Here is a 22312-nt window from a genome sequence, read left to right as displayed (position 1 = left end):
ATAGCTAATTCGTGTTGCTGTATGGCAGAAATCAACCCAATATTATAAATCAATTATCTTTCGATTAAAAAATAAATTAAAAAAAAAACAAATGAATTTCTTTAAATAAATAAAGTTTTTAAAGTGTGAAAAAAAAATTTCTTGGAAATTCCAAGAATGAAATCTTTATTCCATGTTATCATAGCATCACTAAGGTTTTTGCCCATCTTGTTCCTTCTGCACAGATACCCTCCCCACCTCTTTGCAGGCTCACTCTATTCTTGCTTCAGGCCTCCACTCAGACTTCACTGTCTTCCAAGAAGCCTTTGAGGGGCCCACAAAAATGTTTTGATTTCTTTCAAAATCAGAAGAAAAATAATCTTTTAGGTCTAAGAACATGTTTGAATGTATAATATTAATGTATTTATCTTTATACCAATGCAGTTGTAAAATATCATTTTAAGCATTTTTTATGGAGAAAGGGGCCCATGAAAACAAAGGATTTTGTACTAATGCTTCCAAAAGCTTTAATGTGGCCCTGCACCCATGGGCTCCCACAGCTCCCTGACCTCAAGCCAGTCATTAGCACTCCCTGTACCATATAGTAACTGCTGGGCATTTGACGGTCTCCCCCACTTGGTGGCTCAGATGGTAAAGAATCTGCCTGCAATGCAGGAGACCCGGGTTCGATCCCTGAGTCAAGAAGATCCCCTGGAGAAGGAAATGACAACCCACTCCAGTATTGTTGCCTGGAGAATTCCATGGACAGAGGAGCCTGGTGGGCTACAGTCCACGGGGGTCACAGAGAGTAGGACATGACTGAGCAACTAACAAGTGTCAACTGCCCAGTTGACAGGCCTGGAAGGGCAGTGTCTGCTGTGGCCCCCCTTACATCCGCAGTGCCTAGAATACAGCCTGGTCTTTGGTGGATTCTCTGCAAACATTGGTAGGTGAATGAATGAATGAGTGCTCTGAGCTTACTCAAATACAGAGTTACAACCCCAGTAAAGATAAGGATGCAGGTCCTACCTGGCTCCACCTACCTACCTCTCACCTGGTGTACTGTGTCTTAGTACAAATACTGGGTATGTGTGACCTGAGGAAACTCACTTAATCTCTCTAAATCTCAGTATTGCCATCCACAAAATGGGCAATAGTAGTAATTACCTTATTAGGTTCTTGGAAGAAGGAAATGAAAGAACACACTACCTGTGAGGGTCTTAGAACAGCTCCTGTTGTATAGTAGGCAGTCAATAATTATTACCTACTATTATCATTGTTTTATGGCCAATGCCTCTCCCAGAGGTATTTTTTATTTACAAATCAGCTCTTGGAAAAGAGAAGAAGAAATTACTTACCTCCAACCCTAACCACCAGGCTTCTCAGGTGGCTCAGTGGTGAAGAACCAGCCTACCAATGCAGGACACATAAGAGACACGGGTTTGATCCCTGGATTGGGAAGATTCCCTGGAGGAAGGCATGGCAACCCACTCCAGTATTCTGGCCTGGAGAATCCCATGGACAGAGGAGCCTGGTGGGTTACAGTCCATAGGGTCATGCAGAGTCAGACGTGACTGAAAGTGACTTAGCACACACGCACGCACACAACCCTACCACCAACCCTGCCCCAACAATGACTATCTTTAATGGCAGAATTTCAGGCCGTGCAAGAAAAGATTATCAAAAGCAAAGAGATTGTCTCATAGCTTCAAATTATCTTCTATGGTCTCCACCTGGGTAGCTTATCAGGTTGAGGGAGGGGCAAGGCCTACCACAGGGGAAAAGGCCTGGATGTTAGCATCTATCAGATTGGGTTCTGTCCTAGCTTGGGGTGTTGTAACAGAAGACCATAGACTAGGTGAGCTAAAAACAAAATTGTATTTCTCACAGTTCTGGAGGCTGGGAAATCCAAACTCAAGGTGCTAGCCAATTGATTCCTGGTGAAGTCTCTCCTCCTGGTTTGCAGACAGCCATCTCCTTATGGTCTCCTCGGGGTGATGGAGAACAGAGAGAGGAAGCAAGTTCTCTCAGGCTTCTTCTTATAAGGTCACTAATCCCATTCATGAGGGCTCCACCCTCATGACCTGGTTGTCTCTCAAAGGCCTCACCTCCTAATACCATCACATTATGGATTAGGGTTTCAACACATGAATGAGGTGCAAGAGAGGGGCAAACATGCAGTTCATAACGGGTTCAAATCCTGAATCCAACACTAACCTACAAACTTCCAATTTCTGAGTTGCAAAATGTGTGTGGAGACACAGAGGCTCCGAAACTCTTACTAGGAGCTTGCTAGGGATGCACTGCCTGCCTAGCACCCTCCTACGTGACCCCAGGATCTCTCAGTCCCTTCTCCTCAATGCCAGCTCTCACCCATGTACCCCACTCAGGCCCCTCTCACTCCACCTCCTAGGGGTACTCTGCTCCATACCCCCTGGGGGTCTTTTCCCACCCCAAGGCCCACTTGACCCCCGCAACCCAGGGATCTCCCCCACAGCAGAGCCTGCCCATACCCAGTCCTGCCAGCCCCCCACAAGCACTCAGCACCTTTTTCTCCTCCCTGGATCTCTCCTGCCCCACTGCAGGGCCTGTCCAGCCCTCTGTTGCGCTGCCCCTCACAGCGACTCCTGGATCGTGTGGTCCGGCGCTATGCAGAGGTGGCTGACGCTGGCAGCATCTTCATGGACCACTTCACGGACCGGGACAAGCTGCGTCTCCTCTACACGCTAGCTGTCAACACGCATCCTGTCCTTCTACAGGTATGCAGTGACCCTGCCCTGGAACCTTTGTGGCACTCAGTAAAAATGTGTTGTTGTTCCCTGTGTTATACAGCAAGTCCTTGTTGGATATCTATTATATATATATACTAGTGTGTATGTTAATCTCATACTCCTGGAGCCCTTACAAGGAGACGGAATTGTCTGGAGCTTTGTGCTTCCCTGGACCAGTGTTAGGCTGTCAGAACATTCCAGTGAGTTGTGGAGTCTTTGTAAATATGTTATTATCCTAGCCAGGCAGATTCGCCCAGGGCCAGTGCAGTGGTTCCCAAAACTTTTTACTCAAGGGTCATCTTCATAATTTTTGCCCTATCCCAGAACTTACTAACTGCACTGTTATTTTTTAAAATATTTTTCTTTAAATCAGTCTTAAGTTGACCCTTTTTCCCTCCATAGCCTCTTCCTAAGCAGACATATCTGTGAAATCTGAAATGCTAGTCATATTTTTTCAAATATACAACTCTGAAAATAAACGCATTCCCCTGATGCCTGAGTGCATGCGTGCGAACTCAGTCATGTCTGGCTTTTTTGTGACCCCATGGACTGTAGCCCACCAGGCTCCTCTGTCCATGGGATTCTCCAGGCAAGAATACTGGAGTGGGTTGCCATGCACTTCTCCAGGGGATCTTCCTGACCCAGGGATCGAACCCACATATCCTGTGTCTCCTACATTGGAGATGGGTTCTTTACCACTGAGCCATTGGGGAAGCCTCGCTGACGCCTGAATACCCTCTAAAATCATGGCAAGTGCATCGGCACTCTCTTACCTTGCTTGGGGCAACTATGTTGAAATATAATCCACCGTATGGAAAGAAGAACTTCCTTTTATGAATCTTTCCATCAAGAATAGAATAATAACTGGTGGGGGGTGGTGGGAGAGCAAGGAATTGCCATGTTCCAAGAGGTATAAATAAGGTTAAGAGATGCTTTGCTGATGTCTTGAGACAGTAGGTACCTATGTAAGGCTGATTTTTCTGTGTGCTCTTCGTGAGAGAGAATGAGAGAGAGGAGGGAGGAGAAGGAGAGGGAAAGAGAAAGGGAGAGAGCTGCCTCCAGGAGTTTTTTCTCTCTAATCCTCTCATCTTTCCTCCTCTTGGCTTGGCAGATCTTCCCGGGTGCTGAGGGTTGGCCTCTTCCCAAGTACCTGGGCTCCTGTGGTAGATTTCTGGTCAGTACCAGTACCAGTCCGCTGCAGGAATTCTATGGTGCGCTGCCAGACCAGGCGGCCGACCTGGCCTACCAGCTCCTGGGTGTCCTGGAATCTCTGAGGAGCAATGATTTGAACTACTTCTTCTACTTCACCCACGTGGATGCAGGCATGTTTGGCATCTTCAACAACGGGCATCTGTTCATCCGGGATGCCAGTGCGCTGGGCGTGATCGACAGGCAGGAAGGTACCCAGCATGGGTCTGGCTGAGCAGCTGTCAGAGGGAACGTCGGGGTGACAGGAGTTGGGGGGGGCGGTGATGGGCGGTGGAGGAGGGATATCACATCAATGGGCTTGACCAGTGTGTCATATTGAGAGAAACCCAGGTTTGGGAAGAGGAAGGGTCCCTTTCCCCCTTTTAAATCTCTGCTCCAGTGCCAAAGCAGAGTTGGACTTGACCTTGTTAATGCAGGAGAGGAAGATTGGCATGGTGGTCATGGAGGTATGGCCCCAGCGGCACCCTCTGTGGGCACTGCCATTGCCCGATGTGTCTGTATGGTGCGGGGACCTGCTCAGCCCCTCCTCACACATGGAAAACCCCCCAAACCACATCCAGCTCCCCTTCAGAGCCTCTCCCATCAATGCTTTTAGCCTTTGTCTGAACAATCTGGCAGATTCACTGATACATTTCACAATCCATTTGGGACACTTTGTTTGTGTAAGGGCTTCCATGTTGGCTCATATGGTAAAGAATCTGCCTGCCATGCAGGAGACCTGGGTTCAATCCCTGGGTAGGAAATATCCCCTGGAGAAGTGCATGGCAACCCACTCCAGTATTCTTGCCTGGAGAATCCCATGGACAGAGGAGCCTGGTGGGCTGCAGATTGAAAAGCATGGCACCAACTGAGGTGTATGAGTGAATTGTGTTTCTCATGATGTACACAGGTTCAGCCGGGGTTCTAGAACCTTTTGAACACCCCAGTCCTTAATGGTGACCAGATATTCTGAGCCCTGTAGTAGGACAGAGGATTTTAATCTCAAATTTCTGATTTTATTTATATGAGAAGGCCTACAAAGATAGACCAATTAAGCCACACTTACTCCTTTCCTGATTTGCCTTTATTAAGAAGAGAAGAAATGAGGGTGGTTCCAGAATATTCAGAGATGTGATTCACTGAATGTCAGTCCCACTCCAATTGGCTGAAGGCATATTCTGGATTACCTGTTCTTTCTCCCGACTTTGTGTTTAAAAAGAGCAAATGGAACCAGTCTGAGGAATTTCCTCAGTGTTCCCCAATTCAGTAGTAATCATGGGAGAATCACAGCAGGTATGTCTGCCTTACAGCCGTTGTTCAGTCACTCAGTCATATCCAACTCTTTGCAACCCCAGGGACTGCAGCACACCAGGCTTCCCTGTCCTTCACCATCTCCCAGAGCTTGCCCAAACTCATGTCCACTGAGTCCATGATGCCATCCAACCATCTCATCCTCTGTCGTCCCCTTCTCCTCCTGCCTTCAATCTTTCCCAGTATCAAGGTCTTTTCAAAAGAGTCAGCTCTTCACATCAGGTGGCCTAAGTATTGGAGTTTCAGCTTAAGCATCAGTCCTTCCAATGAATGCTCAGGACTGATTTCCTTTAGGATGGACTGGTTGGATTTTCTTGCAGTCCAAGGAACTCTCAAGAGTCTTCCAAGACTCTTAGAATTAGAAGGCCAAGTTCTGGTATGGAGAAGTGCATTTCCCTGGCCAGCTCATCTTATTTTAGCAGAAGGAGCTCCCCCCGCCCCGGGGTTCTCAACAGGGCCTGTCGTGTCCCTGAACCCTAAATCTGCTGGGGACTAGAGATGCTTGGAGCCTGAACCACTTTGCCCAGCAATTCTCATTAGGGGCGCCTCCCTCCAGGGAACAGGGGCTATAGAGTATATAACATCTTCCATCTCTTGTGTAGGCAGCCAAGCAGCCTCCGGCACAGGAGACAATAAAGACATCTTCAGCTGCCTGGTCTCTGGCTGCCAGACCGAGCTGCCCTCCTGTGACACCATCCCTGAGAAGCAGAACCTGGTGCTGGTGTGCAGCCAGGTGTTGCCCCTGCTTCTCCAGGCCAAGTTCCCATCCCCAGTGCAGGAGGAGATTGACGCCGAGCTCACTCGCTGCGCAGACGGAACCCGGCCAGACCCGGAGGTCCTCGGGGCTGCCAGCCGGCTGAAGGACATCTTGAGACCCCTGAGAACCTGTGACCCCAGATTCGCCTACCGCTACCCAGACTGCAAGTATAATGATAAGTTCTGAGGGGCTGGAGCCTTGCCGACCCACATCCTCAGAACTTCCACTGCCCACTCAGCTCACTGCATGGTTGAAAGAAGCTGCTCCCTTTTAGCCATTGGGAGAAAGGCACTTTGGTGTCCCAGAGACAGAGGAACATGCCAACCACCAGAGGACAGTTGGGCCAGAGGGCGGCGTGACTGCTACCTGTCCCCTCTACCCCTAGCTGGGACATCATGGAAGAGCCCAGGGTTGGGCATTGGAAGACCCGGGTGTGGACACTCACTCAGCCTCTTTGAGCCTCAATTTTCTTTCTTCTCCACCAGACTCTTGAGTTAGTGAAAAATGCCAGAGATGTGAAGGGCCCAGGACACACACTTCCTCCTCCCAACCCAGTTGGTTACAAAGAATGTTCCAGAAGCACGCACGCACAGGCAGGGTAAATGAGACAGAGCCATGGAGGTCAAAAGAGTGACATGGAAGAAAGACTTGGCCCCAGTGCTAGCCCTCCTGCCACACTCCCCATACTGCCATGGGGTGAGGAGACTGAAGGCCAAGGGGACATGGGGACAGGAGGCACTTAATGGCGTGGGAAGGAGGCAGGGGTAAGAAGAGAAGAGTGCTGGGCTGGGGGCCAACATGTTTGTCCACATCCTCTGAGAACCAGATGTCAAGACAGGATTAAGTGGGCAAGGATTGTATTGAGGAAGATGGCTGTGTGGGAGGAAAGGAGGGGGCAGCCAAAGACCATGGGGAGAACCATAAGGCCAGGCTGGAAGGCTGACGCCCCCTCCCCTGAGTGAAGGCAAGAAGATCAGATGAGAGCATCCCAGACTCCCCTCTGCTCAACCAAAATAAGATTCAGCAGGGCTGTCAGGGTGTCCTTGAGGTAAAGCCAGTCATCAGAGGAACTTCCCAAGGATGGACGGCCCTTATATTCCCGCTGCAGGGAACAGCCCATGGGAAGCGTGGCCTTAGCCCAACCACAAAGATGGATTTCAAAGCACAGCGCAGGGCACTTAGCCAGTTGAGCTCCCTGGAGCAGGAGGTCTGTGAGTAGAACATTCTTCGTAGCCATAGCCAGGGACCAGGGCCAGGTCTCTCTATATAACTTCCTCCAGGGCAGGACTCTAAGGAGTCTGAGAATTTTCATTCAAACTTGGCCTTATGGGTCATTCTAAAAAAACTTTTTCAAGGTCAGCCAACAGAATATATTTTATTCAACAGCTTGCGTGTTTTCATACCTTTCAAATGATTAGCCATGTGGTATGTCAGTTTCCATGTATCCTCTTGCCCAGGCTGCAAACATTAATGGGAGTTCCTTGGACTTTTGCCCAGTCTCCCTGCCTGCCCTCTACCCTCAGAGACCTCTCAGTTGGCCTCCTCTTTTGGGCTTCCCTGGTGGCTCAGACGATAAAGCACCCGCCCGCAATGTGGGAGACCCAGGTTCAATCCCTGGGTTGGGAAGATCCCCTGGAGAAGGAAATGGCAACCCACTCCAGTATTCTTGCCTGGAGAATCCCATGGACAGAGGACTCTGATAGGCTACAGTCCATGGGGTCGCAAAGAGTTGGACATGACTGAGTGACTTCACTTTCACTTTTCTACCTCTGAGTCACCACCTTTAAGATAAAATGCCTGGCGTAATAGGCTTCATGCAGCAGATGTGGAAACTGAGGCCCAGGGAGGCAGAGTGACTTGCCAGGATAGTTTCAGAACTCCAGCAACCAGTCCAGGCTGCTTTTGCCTTCCTTTTCAGCCTTGTGTGTGGATGCTAAGTTGCTTCTGTCATGTCTGACTCTTTGCAAGCCTATGGGCTGTATCCCGCCAGACTCCTCCATCCATGGGATTCTCCAGGCAAGAATGCTGGAGTGGGTTGCCATTTCCTTCTCCAGGGGATCTTCCTAACCCAGGGATTGAACCCAAGTCTCTTAGTCTTCTGCATTGGCAGGCAGGTCCTTTACCACTAGCGCCACCTGGGAAGTCCCCTTCAGCCTCTGTCCTGCCCAACTTTGGTCCCTTTGTTGACATTTACAGATGAGCCAAGGAAAGTCATATTTTGTTGCACACTACAATGCAGTTGGGGGTCTCCCTTTTGACTACCTCTGGGGCAACCATGACAATGAGGATGCTAAGACAAGCTTTTGGAAGGGCAGGTTTGGGCTGCCTGAGAATTTCTGAGACAGTTACTTCCTGGCTTGGTCTGGAGGGTGATTGATCACCTTTCCCAACACCTTGCTTTTTTAGCCCAGTGAAACTGATCTTAAACTTCTGGTTTTCAGAACTCTCAGAGGATACATTTCTATTGTTTTAAGCCATCCACTTTGGAATAATTGTTATAGCAGCCACAGGAGACAAACACATATCTTGAACTCATCTTAATGTCTGCTTGCAGAGAACTGAACTTGCAATACTCCTCAATTCCAGTCTATTCTGATGGATTCAAAAGCCAGACCCACCAGGAGGGAGTTATTTTGTGTCCATATCCAGGTCTGAGGCTTGGACCATTCTGTTCCTCCACTTACTAAGCCCCAGGCATCTTAACTAGACCTGAGTCCTACCTGGACCCTAAGCTTTTCCTGACAGCCCAGTCCCCATCAAGCCCTTTCTGAATCCCTCCTCTGTACCCATGAACCCCAAGTCTGTGCCCATATGAGGCTAATCCCAAGGGTATTCCAGAGAGATATATGCCCCTCCTTCCCATCCAGCTGGGCAGCCCTTGAAGGTGGCAGTGGCACAGAGCTCTTTGTGTTCCCTGTCACAACCAGCACCAGGCTGAGCACAGAGCAAGTGCTCAGAAAATGTTCTTGCTAAGAATAATGACTATGTTTTTCAACCCTTTTTGTTTGGTGTTTTTCGTATACCATGTGCTCTAAACTGATTATTTGTGTTCCCCTCCAAAATTCATAGGTTGAGATCTTAACTCCCAATGTGATGGTATTTGGGAGTAGAGTTTTGGGGAGTTAACTATTAATGGGTCATGAGGGTGGAGCCTTCATGAATGGGGTGAGTGCCCTTATAAATGAGACCCTAGAGAGCTCCATCACCAAGAAGCTTGTTCTCAGCAAACATCAAATCTGCTAGTGCCATGATCTTGGACTTCCTAGCCACCGGAACTGTGAGAAACAATTATTGGTTATAAACCACTCAGTCTGTGGTATTGTTATAGCAGCCAGAACAGACAAAGACAGCATGCTGGACATATACAGGATATAGCCACTTCCTCAAGAACAGTTCTTTCCCCTCAACAGCCAGGAGACAAGTGAGTCAACACTCTAGAGACTTCAGTCAGAATAAAATCATTGTAGTGGAATCTGATTGGAGACAATAGAGTATTTTTCTGGGTTTCATCAGCCACTGTCTTTTTGCCTGAAGCTACGTAATTTGTGGGGCCCAGTGCAAAATGGAAACATGGGGCCTCCTGTCATTGAGAAATGCAAGATGGCACCAGCAGAGCATTAAACTAAGTGCAGGTCCTGTGTAACTCGATGTTGCCTGCCCACGCAGCCAGCTCTGAGTGCCTGAGAATGCTGATTAACCTCTGTGTGGTGGGTTCTTGGGATTTACTGGGGTCTCACTTGACCTCCACAACCAAAGGGAGTATCTGTGGAACCAGAGGTGATATAAAATATTTAGTAACCATCATGGCAAAGTGAGAGTGTTAGTCGCTCAGTCGAGTACCCATGGCCTATAGCCCACCAGGCTCCTCTGTGCATGGGATTCTCCAGGCAAGAATCCTGAAGTGAGTTGCCATTTCCTCCTCCAGGGGATCTTCCGGACCCAGGGATTGAATCTGGGTCTCCTGCACTGCAGGCAGATTCTTTACTGTCTGAGCCACCAGGGAAGCCTTATCATGGCAAAGGAACTGACCTAGGAGAACAGACTCCATTGGCTGCAGTTGTCAGGTCGGCATCCCCACAGCCCTGTGGGCAAGTCCTACTTTTCAAACAAGGAAACTGGTTCAGCGATTTGCTCAAGGCAACAATTTTCAGGTCTCCCGCTTTCCTAGTCCTCCCGTGTAGCGTCTGACTTCTGCTGATAAGCAACTGCAGGAGCCTGAATGTTTCCTCTAGAGTTTAAATAAATACTTTGTGGGATTTGTGTTCATTTTGGAAAAAAGTAGAGCCCTGGAATCAGACAGACCCGGTTTCAAATCACGACTCTGCTGGTTACTTGGTAACCTTGGGCAAGTTGCTTAATCTCGCCAAGTCTCACTTTCCTCGTCCATAAAATGGTGAGGAAAAGATTTACCTTCATAGGGTTATTATCCCATTTAAATAACTGATCATTTCTCAAGGGCCTGGCACATGTGGGCATTCTGTATCTGATGGCCTTTCCTTAGGAAAGGCAGAGGGTTTCCTGGCAGAAAGGGCTCCTCACACAGCCGAAGTGAGTGCTGTAGCCTCTTGGGAGGGATCTTGACCTCTGTCCCAAGGCTCTGCTCCAGACCAGAGGAATCATGAGGGTGCTGCAGGCTGCCAGACAGTGTGACAGGGGCCATTTTTCTTCCCTCCCACTCTCCAGACTCTGGGTTGATCTTGAAAGGCAGCTGGGAAGCCAATACGCTCGCATCCCCAGACTGGCCCTCCACCAGGCTCAGGAGGGAATCCTCCTCAAGCAGGTAATTTGGGGGGCCTTGGGAAGTCCATCCATGCTCAGGAAATTCTAGTACCCTCTTGGCCCATTGAAAGCTCCTGGATCACAGTCTATGCATGGTGTTATGGCTTTTCTGCCCACTTCGGGCCTGTTATCCACAAATATTGGCACAGCTGAGCTCACATGCACACAAGTATACTCTGGTCTGTCCACAGCAACTTTGTGTCATTGTTTAAGAGTGGTTGTGACTGTGGGTTGTGAGGGATGGTTAACACCCAGGCAGGGGGCCCCAAATGTGCAGATATAATGACCCTCCAAGAAGGCAACTTAGAGGAATAGGCCAGCAAAGGGGAACTGAGCAACCAGGGGCCCACCTATTGGAGCTCATCGTAGAAGCAGACAAGGAGAGGGAGAAGCCCCAGCCCACTAGGGCGATCAGGGCATCATCTCAGGCCTGAGCTGCCTGTGGAGGCAGTGTGGCCCTGCAGACAGAGTGGCAGTTCTGGAAGCTGAGTCATCTGCCTTCAGATCTTGTACCAGCCCCTCTCACAAAACTCAGTGCCTCAAAGTTATTGATTGCAGCATTGTTCATAATTGCAAATATCGAAAACAATTTCAATGCCACAGGAGAGTGATTGAATACGCTGCAGCACACATCCACACAAAGGAGTTCTATGCAGCTCTACAAATGAATAAGGAAGATCTCTAGGAACTGATATGGAGTGATTTGCAAGCTATACTATGAAGCGGGAAAAAAAAAGCACAGAGGTGTGTTTATAGAATGCTACTTTTCATGTAAGAAAAAAGATACAAGAAAACATTTATGCATCTGCTCATCTGTGATGCAAAAAAAGATATATATATATATATATACACAGACACACACACACACGTGTGTGTGTGTGTGTGTGTCTGTGGGTGTGTAGCTATATAAAGAATAAACCAGAAGCTAATGAGATTGGTTCCCTACAGGGAATGGATGTCAATGGAGTGGAAAGAAGAGAGGAATGGGAGTGAGCCGAAGGGATGAAGAGGGAGTGAAACTTTTCTGAGTGTACCTTTTTTTTTAGAATCATGAGAATACCTCACACAATCCACAAATAAAGAATCAAGATCAGCCAGGATGTGGGTTGAACTAAAATGAAATACAAAGAATAACAAATGGACACAACTGTATTGAAAAAAAAAAAAAGAATAAAATAACTACACAGAGAAACTAACCTAGTTTAACCTAGGTTTCTCTAACCTAGGTAACTTGGAAAGTAAGCCTTTTGACTACATAGTATAAGATAACAAACAACAAGAAGTCTACACACACTTTAAAATGGTTAATTTTATAGTATGTGAATTCTACCTCAATTTAAAAAGAGGGGGGGAAATCCATTCACAAAAACTGTGCTCTGGTTAGTGATTATTTTTCCTATGAGAATCTGGGTTAGCAGTTCTGAAACTACTTTAAGTCTTGAGCAAGTATTGCTTGGAGAAAAAAGTTACAAGTCAAGAAATACAGAATTTTGTGCTCCTTCTTATTTTGAATGTTGTGATGTTAGACTAGAATTGGAAGTATCACTATGAACTCACGATTTTTTTTTCTGGCCACAACTCAAGGCAGGTAGAATCTTAGTTCCCCAACCAAGGATCAAAGTCAAGCCCCTTGCAGTGCAAGTGTGGAGTTTTAATCCCTGAACCACCAGGGAAGTCCCTGAAACTCAGGATTTTTTAGGTATATATATACACAGATGGATAGATATAGGGATAGAGATGTGAGTGTAGAGAAGTGTGTAGAAATATATTTCCAAGCTTTATTCTCTGAGATGGCCTATAAGCAGTGACACTCCAGTACATAGTGCCTAGGTCTTGGTTTCTAAGACCTAGTAAGAGAAACCAGAGCTCTTTCGGGAAATGGCTGATTCTGAGACTAGATAGGGAAAGTACAAGATGAGCCTGTAATACTCTTGTGCTGCCAGAAAGGGAGGACGTGCTAAAAAAATTAGGGGCATGTTAAAAGGACACAGGAACCAACTTGAAGGGGCTCCCATAGCCAAATTTGGGATAATTTGAATATTAAATAAGTAATGATAGAAATAATCCATAGAATAAAATCAATTCTTATGAGACCATACTGATACAAATAAATAACCAGATAAGTAAATAAATGGGAAAGGCAAGAGCTCTTCTTTACAGTAGAATTCCAATAAATGCAGAAGAAATGATGCAAGTGGAAAATCACCACTTGGCAAACACCAGATTAATAATGATTGCAGGCAAGAATCCTCAGTAGGGGCTGAAACTGGTTGATCAAAGTAGGAAGAAACAGGATGCTTGCATGATCTCAAAGTTACCTTGCCACAACATCCCATTAATTACAAAGAGGAAAAAAATTGTAAATTTATGCTTGAAGAAACCTGGCAGACACTACTGTAACCAAGCGATCAAGGTCAACGTCACTTGTCATAAGTCACATAGACATCAGGTACGCTCTGATATGATGCGCTGAGAAGGGTATTTTTGCCCCACATGCAAAACCTCAATTGACTCATGAGATAACATCAAACAAATTGAGGGACAACCTACAACTAGCCATGAGAGACAAGAAAAGAGTGAGGAATTATCATGGATTGCTGATGCCTAAGGAGACAGGAGAACTACATACAACGTGGGGGCCTAGGCTGGATCCTGGAGGAGAAAAAGGACATCAGCAGTGACAACACTCACCAGCCCAAACTCAGCAGCAACAGAGCTGTAGTTGAACCAGTTGAATTTACCGCTCATCAAAACAAGGGAGAACAGGCACCATGGAGCAACATGAAGTGTCTCAGTAAGAGGGGGTTAGAAAGGACTTAAGAGATTTGGGCTTATTAAGTGATTTGGGGGAGAGTTCAAGAAAGCAGAGCTTTGCTTTAGATGGAACGCTGTCAGGAACAGGGGGTAAATCCATGACTGCACGCCTCAGTAAATCTTATCTTTAAAACAGGAGGAATGGCGCAGGGTAACTCTGTAGTTAGGAAAGTAGCAGTCACTCACAGTAGCCAGGTCGGGGTGTATTTGGTCATTTTTATTTAAACAATGTTCATGCTACTGTGGGCCACGTTTCTCTTTCTCAGTGGGACAACTGGGGAAATTCTAAGATCTAATTAAAAACTGTGGAAAATTCTGAAAGAGATGGGAATACCAGACCACCTGACCTGCCTCTTGAGAAACCTGTATGCAGGTCAGGAAGCAACAGTTAGAACTGGACGTGGAACAACAGACTGGTTCCAAATAGGAAAAGGAGTACATCAAGGCTGTATACTGTCAACCTGCTTATTGAACTTATATGCAGAGTACATCATGAGAAACGCTGGGCTGGATGAAGTACAAGCTGGAATCAAGATTGCCGGGAGAAATATCAATAACCTCAGATATGCAGATGACACCACCCTTATGGCAGAAAGTGAAGAAGAACTAAAGAGCCTCTTGATGAAAGTGAAAGAGGAGAGTGAAGAGGTTGCCTTAAAGCTCAACATTCAGAAAGCTAAAATCATGGCATCTTGTCTCATCACTTCATGGCAAATAGATAGGGAACAGTATTTCTGGGCTCCAAAATCACTGCAGTTGGTGATTGCAGCCATGAAATTAAAAGACGATTACTCCTTGGAAGCAAAGTTATGATCAGCCTAGATAGCATATTGAAAAGCAGAGACATTACTTTGCCAATAAAGGTCTGTCTAGTCAAGGCTATGGTTTTTCCAGTGGTCATGTATGGATGTGAGAGTAGACTATAAAGAAAGCTGAGCACTGAAGAACTGATGCTTTTGAACTATGGTGTTGGAGAAGACTGTTGAGAGTCCCATGGGCTGCAAGGATATCCAACCAGTCCATCCTAAAGGAGATCAGTCCTGGGTGTTCATTGGAAGGACTGATGTTGAAGCTGAAACTCCAATACTTTGGCCACATGATGCAAAGAGCTGATTCATTGGAAAAGACCCTGATGCTGGGAAAGATTGAAGGCAGGAGGAGAAGGGGACTACAGAGGATAAGATGGCTGGATGGCATCACCGACTCGATGGCCATGGGTTTGGGTAGACTCCAGGAGTTGGTGGTGGACAGGGAGGCCTGAAGTTCTGCGGTTCATGGGGTTGCAAAGAGTCGGACACAACTGAGCGACTGAACTGAACTGAACTGAATTATATTAGTACATGGTATTTTATCAGTGTTCTTTTCCTAGTTGCAGCAATAGTACTAAGGCTATGTAAGATGTCAACATTAAGGGATATCAGATGGGGGAACTCTGTATATGATTTGGGAATATTTTTGTAAGTCTAAAATTATTCCAAAATAAAAAACCAAAAAAGCAACTCAGTATGTGAAGCGGTAATTGTTCAGCACCAGGTGAAGAAACTGCCTTGCATACTGGGGCTGTGTAATATAACACAAAAGACAAAACACAAAAGCATTACATGTGCGACAAGATGGTCCTAAGAAGGGAAACTGAGTTGGATTAAAAGGAAGATTCAGATTACCTACGTGTATATAATTGAGTCACTTTGTCGCACAGCAGAGATTGGCACAATATTGTAAATCAATTATACTTCAACAAAAGAAATAAATAAATCAATAAAAAGAAGATTCAGGTCTCCCATTTAGGGCTTACTCCAGGGTGATGCACATTGAGTAGAAGCACCATTTCCATTGTTCAGTTTGCCCAGCTGAATGAATATACATGTACTAGAAGTAGGGCTGCCCCTACTACACTGGAAGGCAGTAGAGACCTGGGGCTCACACGTTCACTTCTGATTCCTTTCCTTCTACATGCAAACCCTGGTGCCTCATGAAGAGAGCTGAAATCTCCCTCCCCCCACTCCACACACAGTACCCTGAGCCTCCAGCCCTTTACCTGAATCCACCTTTCCATTTCATGCCCTTACCTGGATCTTCTCTCTGAAAAAAATCATTCTTTAGGAGGAATTGTGCCAAAAGTGAGTTAATATTCCCCATGTCAAAATCACACATTTCTTGTGCTTTTAAAATAATGCTACCCAAGGCAGGCAAAATTTCGGGAAAAGAGGCAGGTCGTAGGAACTTGGTGAAAATATAATCCTATGAAAAAGCAATTTGGCAATGTTCATCAAGAGCCTCAAAAGGACTGCACATTCTACCCAATAATTTCACTTCTGGGACAATATCCAAAGGAAGTAATCAAGAATGCAGAGTGATTTCTGCACAGATTGTTAAAAACCATGGATTAAACACTTGTGTAAGTGTGTGTTAGTTGCTCCGTCGTGTCCGACTCTTTGTAAAGCTATGGACTGCCCACCAGGCTCCTCTGTCCATGGGATTTCCCAGGCAAGAATACTGGAGTGGGTTGCCATTTTCTTCTCCAGGGGATCTTCCTGACTCAGGGATCAAGCCTGGGTCTCCTGCATCACAGGCGGAAGCAACCCCTACTAAAATGAGAGTAACTGGAGCTTTTAATAGGTATAAACTACCACACAGGGGGAAATGAGAGAGGAGAAAAATAGAAACAAAATTTTGAAAGCTGGAAAGCAAATAACTTGGCAGGACCAAAAGAACAGAATCCTAAGCTGGCAGCAAAGGATGCCAATGACCATCCCAATTTTCATCATGTGAATGTGTGCTCAGTCGCCCAGTCATGTCCGACTCTTTGCCACCCAGGCTCCTTTGCCACCCAGGTTCCTTTGTCCATGAGATTCTCCAGACAAGAGTGCTAGAGTGGGTTGCCATTTCCCTCTCCAGGAGAGTTTCTCAACCCAGGGATTGAACCCGTGACTCTTAGGTTTCCTGCATTAGCAGGTGAGTTCTTTACCACTAGTGCCACTTGAGAAGCCCTTCAATTTATATCACAAAATCTCTCAAAAGGTTGAGGAATTGATGGCTCTAGATCTCTCAGAAAGTGAAGGAAAAGGCTGAAATATGGGTGAGTCTTAAAGGCCACGTTAAGAAGCAATTGGATCCCAGTTTTCTACCCTCACCCCGACACTTCATGGCCAGGTAATGGCCAGGTGATGGCCAAGCTCCAAGCGCCAACAGATCAGAAGCTTCTTCCCTGAAGAGAGTCAATCCAAGGGTTTTCAGGGACTGCAGAGAGACTAGCACAGCAGGTCACCCTGAAAACTGGGGGCTCAAGGGCATGTGCGCACAGTGGCTGTGCACTTACCCCAAGGCAGGAGAACTGAAGAGTGAGCCTCACAGGAAAAGGCTAAAATTAGATCCCAACATCGGAAGCCCCTCAACCACCTCACCCAGCCACATGAGGTCACAGTTGGCGGACTTCATTGGCTGTTCAGAGCATCCAGTCATCTTTTTAGTTCCTCATTTCTTTCTCTTTTTTTCTAATATTATTTTTAAATCATTTAAGACTTTCAGAAAAGTTGAAAGAAGAGTACAAATAACCCCCATACACCCTGTGTTCATATTCCCAACTGTTAAATTTTTCCCTATGTTTGCTTTATCATTCTCTCCCTCTCCATCATCCCTCTCTCCCTCTCTCTGTCTCTGTCTTCCCCTATCTCTCTCCCCCACCACCCCTTTTCTCCAGTTTTTTCCTGAACACGTTTAAGGTAAATTGCAGATATGCCCCTAAATGCTTCAGAGTTTTTATCCTAAAAATAAAGTAAATGCTTATATAACCACAGTACAATTCTGAAAATCAGGGGATTAACATTGATACAATACTATTATCTACCTACAGGCCTTATTTAAATTTGGTCAATTTCTCCAATAATGTCCTTCACAGAAAAAAATTTTCTGGCCCAGGCTTATATATTGCATTTAATTGGCACATCTCTCTACTCTCCTTTAATCTAGAACAGTTTCTCAGCATCTGTGTGTGTATGTGTTTCATCACTTTGACATCTTTGAAGAGAAAAGGCTGTTTATTTTGTAGAATTTCCATCAATTTGGATTTGTCTGTTGTTCCCTCATGATTCAGTTTAGTTTTTTTTTTTTTTATTCCATCTTGGGCAGAAATGCCTCAAAAGTGATGCTGTGCTCTCTTCATTGAAGCCTATCAAAAGATACAAAAGGTCAATTTGTCCTATTTTGGGTGATGTTCACTTGGTTTCTCCACTGTACATTTACTCTGTAAATGGAGAGGAAATTTCGAGACTATGTAAATGCCCTGTATTCATCAAACTCACACGTACTCATTTTAACATCCATTGATGATTCTTGCCTGAATCAATTATCACTGTGACGGTTGCCACGTGGTGGTTTTTTTTTTGCTGTGCTAGCTCTGCATTGCACGTGGGCTGCTCTACTTGTGGTGTCCGTGCTCAGTGACCCTGCAGATGTGGGATCCTATCCCCAACCAGGGACCAAACCAGCGTCATTAACACTGGAAGGCAGACTCAACCACTGGACCACCAGGGAAGTTCTCAAATGGTGATTTTTTTAAATTCTATTATTCCTTTCACATTTATTAGCTGGCATTCTATTGTTTTTTAAAAAAACTTTTCTTCCCTCCTACTTACTTATTAATACATTTATATACATATGGACTTGGAGAGTCTTATTTTATTCAATGGTTATAGTATATTATTATCATTTATTTTGGTGATATTATTTTGGTAAAGATATTAAGAAGAGGTGGCAAGAATACACAGAAGAACTATACAAAAAAGATCTTCATTACCCAGATAACCACGATGGTGTGATCACTCACCTAGAGCCAGACACCCTGGAATGCGAAGTCAAGTGGGCCTTAGGAAGCATCACTATGAACAAAGCTAGTGGAGGTGATGGAATTCCAGTGGAGCTATTTCAAATCCTAAAAGATGATGCTGTGAAAGTGCTACACTCAATATTCCAGAAAATCAGGAAAACTCAGCAGTGGCCACAGGACTGGAAAAGGTCAGTTTTCATTCCAATCCCAAAGAAAGGCAATGCCAAAGAATGCTCAAACTACCACACAATTGCACTCATCTCACACACTAGCAAAGTCATACTCAAAATTCTCCAAGCCAGGCTTCAACGGTATGTGAACCGTGAACTTCCAGATGTTCAAGCTGGATTTAGAAAAGGCAGAGGAACCAGAGATCAAATTGCTAACATCCACTGGATTATCAAAAAAGCAAGAAAGTTTCAGGAAAACATCTACTTCTGGTTTATTGACTACACCAAAGCCTTTGACTGTGTGGATGACAACAAACTGTGGAAAATTCTTAAAAAGATGTGAATACCAGACCACCTGACCTGCCTCCTGAGAAATCTGTATGCAGGTCAGGAAGCAACAGTTAGAACTGGACATGGAACAACAGACTGGTTCCAAATTGGGAAAGGAGTACGTCAAGGCGCTATATTGTCAATGTGCTTATTTAACTTATATGCAGAGTACATCACACTAAACTCTGGATGAAGCACAAGCTGGAATCCAATTGCTGGGAGAAATATCAATAATCTCAGATACACAGATGACACCACCCTTATTATAGAAAGTGAAGAACTAAAGAGCCTCTTGATGCAAGTGAAAGAGGAGAGTAAAAAAGTTGGCTTAAAACTCAACATTCAGAAAACTAAGATTATGGCATCCGGTCCCATCACTTCATGGCAAATAGGTGGGGAAACAATGGAAACAGTGACAGACTATTTTTGGAGCTCTAAAATCCCTGCAGATGGTGACTGTAGCCATGAAATTAAAAAATGCTTCCTTCTTGGAAGAAAAGCTATAATGAACCTATACAGCATATTAAAAAGCAGAGACATTACTTTGCCAACAAAGGTCCGTCTAGTCAAAGCTATGGTTTTTTCCAGTAGTCATGTATGGATGTAAGAGTTGGACTATAAAGACAGCTGAGTGCCAAAAAATTGATGCTTTTGAACTGTGGTGTTAGAGAAGACTCTAACAGTCTAAGAGTCCCTTGGACTGCAAGGAGATCCGACCAGTACATCCTAAAGGAAATCAGTCCTCAATATTCATTGGAAGGACTGATGCTAAAGCTGAAGCTCAACCTCCAATCTTTGGCCACCTGATGCAAAGAACTGAGTCATTGGCAAAGACGCTGATGCTGGGAAAGATTGAAGGCAGGAGGAGAAAAGGGATGACAGAGGATGAGATGGTTGGATGGCATCACTGACTTGATGGACATGAGTTTGAGTAAACTCCGAGAGATGCTAAAGGACAGGGAAGCCTGGCGTGCTGCAGTTCATGGAGTCACAAAGAGTTGGACACAACTGAGTGACTGAACTGATTTTGGTGATCCAAACTTTTCCAGGTTTGACCAGTGGAAAAATTCCCAGGAACTAGGGCAAAACATCAGATTAAAAATGAGAGACAAAATTAAAATTTTTAAATTAAAAACTAATTAAATTAGTCCAAGAGGTCCATCATCCAATAATAGGACTTCCAAAGAGGACACACACATAGACACAGACACCACACAGTGACACAGGGACACACACAAACACACATACAGAGACACAGACCCATCTACCCAAACTCAGATACAGACACAAACATGGACACACACTGGAAGAAATCATCAACAAGAAACTTAAAGTTCCCAAAATGAAAGTGTTTACATTGGAAGAACTTTTGGAAAGCCCATTACAATGCATGACTGGTCAGAGCTCTAGGGACAAAGGAAAGACCCTACAAGATTCTAGAGGCTGGGCAGTAGGGCAGATGACCACATACAAAGGGTCAAGAGCCAGAAGAGCCTCATATTTCTCAACAGCACTAGAAGCCAGAAGCCAGTGACTTCGAATTTCTGAAAGCAACTTTTTCCCACCTTCAGTTCTCTACCCAAATTATCAGTCAGTTCTAAATCTGTTAAAACTACCAATCTCAGACATTCAAGTTCTCAAAAGTTTTAATTTTTAAGCACTCTGTCTTAGGAAACTATTGGAGGAGGTGTTCTACCCCAAGCGGGTAGTAGACCAAGAAAAGGGCTTCCTTGGTGGCTCAGATGGAAAAGAATCTGCCTGCAATGCAGGAAACCTGGGTTCAATCCCTGGTTTGAGAAGATCCCCTGAGAAGTAACTGGCAACCCACTACAGCATTCTTACCAGGATAATCCCATGGACAGAGGAGGTTGGCAGGCTCCAGTCCATGGGGTCACTAAGACTTGGGTATGATTAAAGCAACTTCACATACACAGATCAAGATAAAAGAGACCAGAGATATAGAAAACAAGGGATCCAGCACAGGAGAAAGGAGAAAAGATCCCTGGATGATGGCAAAGGTTGGTCCCGGGACATAGCTGTACACTGGGCATGGGACTATGTAGTCCACAGGGGAGCAGGTCGGAAGGCTTCAAGAACTATACCTTTGGGAAGATGCAAATACAAACCTGATGCATCTGAATGTTTTGAGAGATGATTTAGACCATTGGTGAAGTATTTGGATTTGAATTAACAGTAAATATATAGAAAACCAAGCAAAGGAATAAACCACGCAATTAACAACTTCTGAGGGGAAAAAAAAAATTATGAAGGAAAGGAAAAAATGAGCATTGTGTACTACATGGCTCAGCTTTGAATGGCATTTACGTAGACACAATAATCGAAACACTGTTAAAACAACCAGATTAGGCCCAAGATGGAGTCACTCATGGTAAGCCACATGCCAGCAAATAAAAATTTAACTAAGTTTCTATGTTCTGCTCTCCCAAAAAAAGAAGACCTAGCTCAACCAACCAATCAGAGTTTGCCTGCTCCACACAAGGTACCCAACCTGGTCCAACACTTCTTTTTGTGTCAAATGCCTAGTATGACTTCCTTGTCCCTGCTCCCTTTATTCCACTAAAATCTCTCACCTAGGGACTTCCCTGGTTGTCCAGTGGCTAAGACTCCACACTCCCAATGCAGGGGGCCTGGGTTCCATCCCTGGCCAGGGAACTAGATCCCATATGCCACAACCAACACCCGGCGCAGCCAAATAATTATTTTTTAAAAAAAGAAAGAAAAAAGAACTCTCACCTTGTACAGCTCTGCAGAGCTCCTTTCTGTCTGCTAGATTGGATGATGCCTAATTCATGAATCACTGAATAAAAACCTACTGGAACAGCACGTTGTCTGTGGAAATTTTTCTTTTCATAACACTACATATTGACTTAGCCAGAATGGTGATATATTCATTTTCGGAGAATGGGAAGAGTGTGTATAGGAAGGGAGGGCTAGGAAGAAAAAAATAAAGCAAAACATCTTTATCTTCCATAGTGGAGGTTCAATAGATAATGCAGACAATAGGAAAAAATAAGACGTCTTCATTCAAACCTGGTATTTAGAGAAGCGGTAGTAAGTAGACCATCATGGCATCTGGTCCTATCACTTCATGGGAAATAGATGGGGAAACAGTGGAAACAGTGTCAGACTTTATTTCTTGGGCTCCAAAATCATTGCAGATGGTGACTGTAGCCATGAAATTAAAAGACTCTTACTCCTTGGAAGGAAAGTTATGACCAACCTAGATAGCATATTCAAAAGCAGAGACATTACTTTGCCAACAAAGGTCCGTCTAGTCAAGGCTATGGTTTTTCCAGTGGTCATGTATGGATGTGAGAGTTGGACTGTGAAGAAAGCTGAGTGCCGAAGAATTGATGCTTTTGAACTG

General features: G+C 45.1%; 1 protein-coding gene across 3 annotated transcripts in view; it reads left to right on the top strand.

Annotated features, from left to right (window-relative positions):
* The window catches only part of DIPK2B (divergent protein kinase domain 2B), a 46398-nt gene extending 34415 nt beyond the window's left edge, over positions 1–11983 (top strand). The window contains exons 3-7 of one of the 3 annotated variants that reach the window (XM_006061067.4): positions 2565–2738; positions 3862–4150; positions 5852–7611; positions 8079–9911; positions 10640–11983. In XM_006061067.4, the coding sequence (XP_006061129.1) occupies positions 2565–2738; positions 3862–4150; positions 5852–6192 (804 nt within the window). In that variant the 3' untranslated portion in view covers positions 6193–7611; positions 8079–9911; positions 10640–11983. Of the gene's footprint in view, positions 1–2564; positions 2739–3861; positions 4151–5851; positions 9912–10639 lie in introns of all 3 variants that reach the window. The other 2 variants (XM_044936588.1, XM_044936587.2) reach the window with 2 other exon arrangements.
* Positions 11984–22312: the final 10329 nt, after the last annotated feature.

Source organism: Bubalus bubalis, chromosome X, assembly GCF_019923935.1.
Source record: "Bubalus bubalis isolate 160015118507 breed Murrah chromosome X, NDDB_SH_1, whole genome shotgun sequence".
Taxonomy (NCBI): Eukaryota; Metazoa; Chordata; class Mammalia; order Artiodactyla; family Bovidae; genus Bubalus; species Bubalus bubalis.
This window is presented reverse-complemented; position numbering and strand designations above follow the sequence as displayed.